The sequence below is a fragment of the Mesoplodon bidens genome (genome assembly GCF_964165515.1).
Source record: "Mesoplodon bidens genome assembly, chromosome: 2".
Lineage (NCBI taxonomy): Eukaryota > Metazoa > Chordata > Mammalia > Artiodactyla > Ziphiidae > Mesoplodon > Mesoplodon bidens.
In genome coordinates this window covers 27,910,372-27,920,579 of record NC_138177.1, presented here as the reverse complement: position 1 = coordinate 27,920,579, position 10,208 = coordinate 27,910,372, and the positions used below count along the sequence as shown (strand labels likewise).

General features: G+C 38.5%; 1 protein-coding gene across 2 annotated transcripts in view; it reads left to right on the top strand.

Moving 5' to 3' along the window:
* The first annotated feature begins 138 nt into the window (after positions 1-138).
* The window catches only part of NME7 (NME/NM23 family member 7), a 261,463-nt gene continuing 251,393 nt past the window's right edge, over positions 139-10,208 (top strand). For both annotated transcript variants that reach the window (XM_081226166.1, XM_081226165.1), the window contains exon 1: positions 139-233. In XM_081226166.1, coding sequence (XP_081082292.1) covers positions 231-233 — 3 coding nt within the window. In that variant the 5' untranslated portion in view covers positions 139-230. The remainder of the gene's footprint in view (positions 234-10,208) is intronic.

Here is a 10,208-nt window from a genome sequence, read left to right as displayed (position 1 = left end):
AGGCGGTGTTCCGTCGCCCCAGGCGACGGAGTGAAAGGGCGGGTCTGTCGATTGGGTGGGCGGAACTGAGTGTACTTGTAGCCAATAGGGACGAAGGGCCGGGCAGGGCGGCCCACACAAAGTACGGCAGTAGGTGGAGCTCTGTTGCCAGAGTAACCCGGCGTTGGTGTTGGTGTTGTATACTTCCTGTCGCAACCATACCTGTTTCCTTGTGCTGAGCTCCTGAGGTGATGGTGAGTGCCAGGCGAGGCCAGAACGGCTCCGGGGTCTTCTTTACTCCGCGTCCCAGGTCCCTGGTTGTCTGGGCACTGAGAGGCGTCCGCGTCCCATCTGCCTTCACGCCGTTATCTCTTTCTCCCTTTACAGGAGCAGTCCCTGCAATTTCCTCTTTCCCTATTTCTTGTAGCACTCTGAATTCCACTTTGGTACTGCTAAGCCTTGAGAGTAATGTGACAGGAAGTTTAGGGGTAAGACACTGAGTCTAATAGTCTGAGGTGAGAGATTATTTCGAAGAAACATTTAAAATGTTTCCATTTTTCATCATTGCATTTTTTTTCAAGCTCCCAACTTCACCTTAACGCTCTTCATTTAATAGTATGTTGTGGTGTATGTATAACTTTCTCATTACTGATCCGAACCTCCCTAGTTCCTGAAATCTTTGCTTTCTTGAGTGGCCGAGTACTGTCCCACACCCTAAGGGCCATATAGGGATAGCTGTATTTTGCATTAGCTCTCTTCTAGCCAGTTGATTACCTTCTAGGTCCGTGCTTTTTAACAGGAATGCCCCTCAAGATCACTTCTGGAAAATTCACTTGCTAGAGCCTCACCCCCAGAAATTCTGAATAAATAGGAATGGGGCTCCGTATTTACACTTTAAAAAAGCCTGTAGATCATTTTAATTCAGTCACGTGTTTGAAAACACCAGGGTTCTAGTTAATTCACTTAATTACCAAATATTTTAAACACTTACAGGTGAGGAACTGGAGGATAGAGAGATGACTATTGTCAGATGAGTATAGCTATGAACTTAACAGAGGCCCACCCGCCACCCCTTCTCCAGTACTACTCAGCAATCCATTTTTTTTTTTTTTTTTTTTTCGGTACGCGGGCCTCTCACTGTTGTGGCCTCTCCCGTTGCAGAGCACGGGCTCCGGACGCGCAGGCTCAGCGGCCATGGCTCACGGGCCCAGCCGCTCCGCGGCCTGTGGGATCCTCCCAGACCGGGGCACGAACCCGCGTCCCCTGCATCGGCAGGCAGACTCTCAACCACTGCACCACCAGGGAAGCCCCTCAGCAATCCATTTTATTACTCCAATCTTCTGCCGCCCTTTTCCTTCCGAGCCCTTTCCACACCTTCACTTTACAAACCCTGTCCCTTCCCCTCCATTCTAAGCAGATGACAGAGTCTAACAGTCACTTTCTTTAACCTCATGCCCCAACCTATATATTGATCTATATTTTTTACCCATCATTCGGTCTTGTGTTTCTAGTTGATAGAAACAGGTGTTGAAGGGTAATGCTTCCATCTTTGCCCTAAATCTTATTCCCTCCCATTCCTTACAAGACTCTTGCTTCAGGTTATAGTTCTTCTTTCCTGTGCTTTCAGCCTCTTCCTCTCCATTTCCTTCTCCTCGGTGTTCAAGTCATACATCTTAAGAAAGTGAAATAAAACAAAAGCCCTTCCCCTTCCTGTGTTTATCCAGTCCTCCCATCAATCTATCAGTAAACTGCTGGAAAGCATAGTGCTTCCATTTGTATCAAATTCTGCTCGGTCACTTGCGTCCTCAACACTCTGTTGTCTGAATTCCTCTCTAATGGCTTCATGAAGTCGTTCTTGCTTAAATTTCAAACGGCCTTTTAAATGCTAAATCCAGTAATTTCTTCTCAAAATTTATTTTATTTAGCCTCTCTGACAACTGAAGCTCATGGTTATGCATTCCCTCTTTTTTTCCACTGGCTTTGCCTGTTTTTAAAATGTCATTTTCTGGGACTCACTCCTTAATTAATTTCACTTCTTAGTCTCTACATTTTCCTTGGCTGATTTCATCCACACACAAGAGTTCTACTAATGCCTAAGCATTCACTCTTAAATTTCAGTTTCATCTCAGACCTGTTAAGGCCTAGTTGCTTCCTGGACATCTCTACCTGGTTACCACAAAGGCCCCTCAAACTTGTACTTACCATATTCAGTCGAAATTATTTGCTCATAGATGTGTCACACTTGCTAAACTGTGAACTGTTAGAGGAATGGGTCTTTCTTTTGTTCACTGCTATTGCTTATATCATGTTAGGCACTCAGATATTTGTGAAATACTGTTTTTTGGTGCCTGTCATTCAGACTCCCCAACAACCCTAAGAGCAGTGAACTCCTCCTCGCACCCTCTGTCCTGGCTCGAGTTGTGTGTGGTGGCTCTTTGAGAAATTGCGTGGTCAATGAAGGCTCGTCGGAGGAAGAGACTTTTGGCTTGAAGTATAAGTGATAAAGTGCAATGATCTGAGGGAAGGGTTCTAGGCAGCACTAGCAAAAAGATCAAAAGAGCTTCGAGTATTGCAGGCACTGATCTTATGGTTTAATGTGAAAAAAGAATCGCTATTATTGATAGATTATGAGGTGGTGTGTGGGTGACAACAGTGGGGGGAGTATGGTGGAGTGTGAGATTCCGGTAGAGAGGTAGGTAAAGGGCGGACCACGTGTATGTACTACAGCAGTGTTTTTTTTTTTTTTTTTTTTTTTTTTTTTCTTTTTGCGGTACGTGGGCCTCTCACTGCTGTGGCCTCTCCCGTTGCGGAGCACAGGCTCCGGACGCGCAGGCCCAGCGGCCATGGCTCACGGGCCCAGCCGCTCCGCGGCATGTGGGATCCTCCCAGACCGGGGCACGAACCCGCGTCCCCTGCATCGGCAGGCGGACTCTCAACCACTGCGCCACCAGGGAGGCCCTACAGCAGTGTTTTTGAAACTATAGTTGTGACCCATTATTCAGTCATGAAATTAATTTGTGGTATGTAGCCAGCATTAAAAAAGAAGACACATGAAATAGACATTACCATATTGCCTATAGTAAGGGTCGCTTTCATGAAACTTTTGTTTTAAATTGTATGTATGTTATGTGTACTGGGTTATGACGCAGAATATATTTCTTACTGTGACGCGTGATCCACAAAGTTCAAGGTAAAATGTACTTTGAGCAAGACACACTTTAAATGGCAAAACAGTTGAAATCTCAAGGCATGCAGATCTCTTCTTCCTCCTTTGACCTAGTGACAATCTTATTGTGTGGCAGGATAAACTCTGAATTTAACGAAAGCCTAAAATTGACTAGAGTTGAATTTTCAAATTTCTTTCTGCATCCAAATCTTTCTCTTACGTCAGTTGCTGTCAGTCCTTTATGAGAAAGAGTAGGCCTCTAGAAAAAGAGAGAAATGGATGTCCTTTCTCCGTGTTCAGTCTGGCCGTGGGCATCTGTACTCTATCAAAGCTGATGGTCTCCATAAGCAGCTGAGGATGGAGTTTGTTCGCTCTGCTGGTGTGGCTTCCTGGTCATTGCAATTAAATTACCTGCATCTGGTTTGTTACAGTTCTAGCTTCTAGCACCAGAATTGGGTTCTGGCTTCAAATTCTAGCATCACCTGTATCTTGTGAAGCAGAGATAGGCAACCGTAGTTAAGGATGTCTCACATGCATGCTGTTTAAGATAAAGAATATAATAGAGTCATCGATTTATTTACTTTTGTGCATACGGAGAATAGAGATAATTCCAAGACTCTTGTGATTAATAAAGAGATGCTAGTATAAGGCCTTTAAAGATGATCAACTATGTTCCACAAGAATTAGACTAAATAAATGTCTCAAAGCTGGTGTTGTTTTAAAACAGCCTTCAAAGAGAGTTTCATGATTGCTGAATAAAGAACAGGATTTTATTCCATGAATTGTTTTTCAGTTTTCAACTTTATAAAGTCTTTTCTAAATAGGTGTACTGTCTTGCCACATGCTTCTTCCCCATCCAGAATTCCTCTTGTTACTTGAACTGCTAACTTGGAGGAACTAAAGTTTGAAAGCTAGGCAGGATTTTATTTACTACAACTGAATCAGAAAGTAGAGAGCCTAAAATAAAAACCTGAAACTTAAAACATTTTCCCCTATATATTTTATTACGAATGCAGTCTAGAGCTTGTTACATTCTTCTTTAGCAGTTGTATTTGCAAAACTGCATAGCAACTGGTGAATATAATGCCTCAATTTTCCTCTTTATCTTTTTTTTCCTGTCTTTTGTAGCTCTTTATCTTTCTTCCTGTCTTTTTTCTGCCTTTTTGTCCCCCATCTTTTCTTTCTTCCCCTAGCTTTATTGAGGTATAATTGACATATAACACTGTGTACGTTTAAGATGTACAATGTGTTAATTTGATACACTTATCTATTACAAAATGATTGCCTCCATCTCTTAGATAATTACAGTTTCTTTTTTGTGATGTGAACATTTAAGATCTACTCTCTTCGAACAGATTGGTGGTTGCCAGAGGCGGAGTGGTGGAGGGGGTGGTGAAAAGGATGAAGGTGGTCAAAAGGTATAAACTTCTGGTTATAAAATAAATGTCATGGGAATATAATGGACAGCATGGTGACAATAGTTAATAATGCTCTACTGCATATTTGAAAGTCACTATGTGAGTAGACCCTAACAGTTCTCATAAGAAGAAATTTTGTAACCATATATGGTGATGGGTGTTATTTAGACTTATTGTGGTGGTCATTTTGCAGTATATACTAATACTAAATCATTACGTTGTGCACCTGAAAGTAATATAATGTTATATATGTCAATTGTATATTTTAAAAAAGCCAAAAACAAACAGAAAAAAAAAGAAATCATCTTAGTGGGACCTAGCATTTTGACAAAAAGATTACTATGAATTTGTTATAAAATGTTCCTAAGGACACTTTTGCTATTTTGTGCACTTAACACAATGTAAATGATAAATCTTGTTTGCAAGGGGTAGGAACATAGGACCAGGCGGACCAGGTTGAAGTCTCCAGCCTTTGAAAGGGGCTGTTTGTAATGGGAGACTACCTAAATGTCTATCAATAGGGAGATGGCTAAGTAAACCATGATGTGTCCATGCTGGGAATATTATATAGCATTTAAGGAGATTGTTATAGATCTATATGTACCAACTTAGACAGATAAGAATTTTTTTAGTGAATTTAGTTGCAGAATTGGTTGCAGAATATTTGTAGTTTCCAGTGTATGTAAAAAAAGAAAAAAAACCCAGCAAAATACAAACCCACGTGATAGTACTATGTATTCCCTATGGAAATATTAGGCAAATATATAGACAAGCTGGTAACAGTGGTCACCTCTGTGTTTAGGGGAGAGTTTTGGATTTGGAGAGCTGATCAAAGGGAATTTGAGTCTGAACTGCAGTGGTTTTATTTTTTTATCAAATGAAGTGAAGTGAATTCGGGTATTACCTGTATAACAAAAAATTGAATTAAAAAATGTTTCCGCTATTGTATCCTGTTTACATTGTACATTGACCAGCCCCTGATTCAGGGACTGGCCATGAATAATGAAATGTAATAAGAGAATGCTATTAAACATGCTAATACCCTTTTGGAGGAAAAAAAATCTATTCTTTTAGCAACTTCAAGTATGTAATACAGCATTGTTAACTATAATAACCGTGCTATATACATTAGATCCCCAGAACTTATTCATCTTCTAGCTGGGTGTTTGTATCCTTTGACCAATACCTCCCCATTTCCCCCTTCCCCCAGCTCCTGGTACTCACCATTCTACTCTCTGTTTCTATAAGTCTGGCTTTTTAGAGTCCACGTATTAGTGATATCATACAGTATTTGTCTTTCTCTGTCTGATTTATTTCACTTAGTATAATGCCCTCAAGTTGCATCCATGTTGTCACAAAAGGCAGGAAGGGAAGGATTTTGGATTTCATTCTAAATGCAATAGGATAATGTATCTCATACATTTTTCCTATTCCATCAAAATATTTTATTTTCCTTGGATCTGGACTTACTTAAATGTTGGCCATATTAGTTTGGTCGTTCAGTGCCTATTTTCATTTGTAACATTTATGATCTTGTAAACTTTGGAAAGAAAGTTTTTTTTTGTCCTGCTCTTATATTTGAAGATTAGAGACTAATTTCTCCCCTTATAATTGCCTTTTCATAATTTAATTGCCCTTTACTGGACCTTTTGTTTCCATAATATCTTCTGTAAGATGCATCAGGCAGAGCCCCCCATTCCAGGTGGGTATGCATCATAGTTCCTACATGGATATTAGGGATATTATGTGTTCTGCTGTGATTTCACCTGATACCTTTCTTAATGGGTCTGTAGCATAAGATTGAAGTCCCTTGTTCTCCAGAAGTATCTCCAACATTTCCTATGATCCTTATATTCATTTTCCTGCAAAAACTATCTAAGCTACTTCACTTCCAAAAGTTGGTATTTTAAGACTTTCTATTAAGTTGATGTGAGAAATTGTTGCTATTAAAATGTACTGCCCAATTCAAGTTTATTTTCTGATACTAGGCACTTTGTCTAATTAAGTTGCTATTGTTATCTCTCCTGACTCATCCTATGTGCTGTTCATTCTTCATGTTGCTTTATTCTTTAAAATGTATTTCTGTAGACATGCATAATGGCTCCAGGGTTTTCTGACATATGTAAATTTAAATTTCATTCTTTGTTTTCCATAGTTCTGGTACAAGTTAAACATACATATGCTATATGCATTTTATATATTTATGTAATATATAAAATACAGGTAATACATAATGTATCAAAACATAAAATATATATTTAATTTATATATATAATATTTAACTTTGTTGTAGAAATGTAGTCATTTTTAGAGATATGAAAATAGCTAAGTGAAAAAATATAATTGAATGCATCTGTAATATCACTGACTATATACAATCAGTATTAATATTTTAGAATATTATCTCAGTCACACACATATGTGTGTATATATACACACACACAGATGTATATATCTCTTTTAAAATGTGATCCTATTGCATACATTGTTTACAAATTTTTTTTCACTTAATATGTCTTATACATTTTTCCAGATCAGTTTTAAGAACTACGTTATATTCCTTCATTTAATCTGGTTTAACCAATCTATTTATTAATTTGGTCTTTTAACGCCATAATAAATGTATTTTTGCAGATACATTTTTACTCACATCATAATTATTTTCTTAGAATAAATTAGAAATAGAATAACTGGGTGAGAGGCCATGTGCATTTTTAAATCTTTTTGATATGCACTGCCAAATTACCTCCAGAAAGTTTTACCCGTTTGTATACTATTAGCAGTGTGCCATGGTGCCTGTTTCTCCTAATCTCTAACCTGATATTTCTATACATTTAATACATACATGTAACAATGGATTCGAACTCTTTCACTTTCTTTACCCAGTATATTGAGAGAGAAAGATTATAAATCACTAATTTTCTATGGATGAAAAATGCTGTTAATACTTATCCATAATAGTTCTCTAATTATTTCACATCTTTCATAAATTGTTACAATTCAAAATTTATTGACTGTATATACTGATGAAGATAGGAGTAACCTTTTCTAAACTATTATTCAAAGACAGATTATCCAGTTCTCTCTTGTCTGTTTTGAAGCAGCAGCTGATTGTAGTACAAAGGAACTGGTGTAGAGCTAGAAATCGAAAATTTTCAATCCTTATTGTAGTGTTGGTTTCAGCACTTATTTACTGTGTGACATGTAATCTTTCTGGGCAATTGTTTTCTCATCCATAAAATCAGAGTGATAATTTCTGTTCCTATTTTGTGAGGATCAAATGAGGTAATGTATGTGAAAATAATTTATAAACTGTAATGTACTATACATATGAAATTTATTATTTTCATATTAACCAAACTACTACCTAATGAGAAGATGGTTGGGGAGAATGGAAGGTGATTAAAATCTAAAACAAGTTTCAGAAATAAATATTTGAGGTTAGTGGTGTCACTGTCCAATTCTGTGGACATTTAAAAATTTACTTTTATATCAGTATATTAAATACCATCTTCCTCAATTTCTATTAGAGATATATTTTCCTAAGGAAGAAGTAAAAGGTCAGGGAAAAGGGATGGGATTGGAGATGGCAGGAATAGTTCTTGCGACCAGTTTCAATAACTCTCATGTCCTTTTGGGAGGAGACAGCTAAGCATGTCTGATATGTGTTTAGTAGTATTAGATCTTGAGATCCATGAATTTCTGCCAAGCTTAAGTGGATTAGCTGGGAGCTAAGTTTTATTTGCTTTTATTACTGGTAGTCTTGAAATTTTATTATTCAACAATTTGATTGTGAAAATATAAAGGAGCCCTTTTTAGGCCTCATCTGTTTCTTGCTACAGAGGCTCAGAAATAGGGCTTTGGAAAAATGGAAGATCCCTTCATCTAGTGGCAAGTACAGGTCTCTCATTTACGTTAAACCATCTTGCTCTTTTTTTTTTTTTTTTTTTTTTTGCTGTACGCGGGCCTCTCACTGCTGTGGCCTCTCCCGTTGCGGAGCACAGGCTCCGGACACACAGGCTCCGCGGCCATGGCTCGCGGGCCCAGCCGCTGCGCGGCATGTGGGATCTTCCGGGATAGGGGCACGAACCCGTGTCCCCTGCATCGGCAGGCGGACTCTCAACCACTGCGCCACCAGGGAAGCCCAACCATCTTGCTCTTTAAGTAGTTTTTTGAATTTTACTATATCTGCCCAAATCTCTGAAAGGTGAATATTTGTATATCTTAGGTATTTGAGTATTTTTCATAATTAAATTATTAACAATTTTATCTCCAAAGGGAGAATGGATCCTATAATAATATGCTCACTTTTCCCTGGAATTTCCATTTAAAATCTAGTAATGGCCTTGAGAATTTATCTTGACTCTCAGTACACACATAGGTCGAGGCACGCATCACTAGAACATTTTTAGAACCAAAATTGAAATACTAAGAAGCTACGTAGAAGTGGGGCAGAGCTTCTTGTACTCATCCTGGGTTCCTACTACATGCCATAAATCTGAGATACAGGGATGAATCAGACTAGATCTTTCTTTTAAGGAGCTCACAATCTTGGGGGAAGAGGGAAGGCAGGGAAGAGAGAAACATGATATATTGTAACATTGTACTACTAACTTAGAGAAATTCAATTTCCTCATTTGTAACATGAACATGATAATAATACTAACTCCCTCATAGGAATATTGTTATGATTAAAAGAGATAAAGTGCTTAGCTTAATGCTTTATACATTGTAAGCATCCAATAAATGTTAGCTGTTGCTACTACTGTTGTTATTGACAGGTGTTAAGATAGAGACCTGGGGCTTCCCTGGTGGTGCAGTGGTTGAGAGTCTGCCTGCCGATGCAGGGGACACGGGTTCATGTCCCGGTCCGGGAAGATCCCACATGCCGCGGAGCGGCTGGGCCCGTGAGCCATGGCCGCTGAGCCTGCGCGTCCGGAGCCTGTGCTCCGCAACAGGAGAGGCCACAACAGTGAGAGGCCTGCGTACGGAAAAAAAAAAAAAAAAAAGATAGAGACCCCTGCTGAACGTAGGAACAGAGAGGAGAGACTAATCACTATGTAGGAGTGTTAATTAAAAACAAGATTAGTATATGTATAACTGATTCACTTTGTTATAAAGCAGAAACTAACACACCATTGTAAAGCAATTATACTCCAATAAAGATGTAAAAAAAAAAGATTAGTTAACTTTACACCTTTTTCTGTGTTATTTTTCATTCACTGAGTTTCACATTTTCTTCAACTTTGAATATATATAAATCCCAAATTAAACTTAGCATGTTAATGTCAACATCGATTCCTTAAATTTACTAGAAGGCATTTGGAAACAGTAGGAAAGTGTCACTGTGGTTCATTGTTGAAGCTTCAGCCTACTTAACAAATGTTTTTTCTTTCTCTTTCTTTTGAACATTTTTGCCTATTGACCCAGATGTCCCTTTGGGTGAGTTGTAAGTGGGCACAAGACACACACATCTGGTGACTATTGGGAAGTACTTGAGGTGTGCTTATTAATATGATTTTAAAGCAGATTCTTTTTGGTTTAACCTTTTGAGATATACATCTTTAAAAGTGTACATCTTTTTTTCCCCCAGAATTACATGGACTTCAGCCACAGTTACTATTCCATTTGCCTGAAATGCTTCT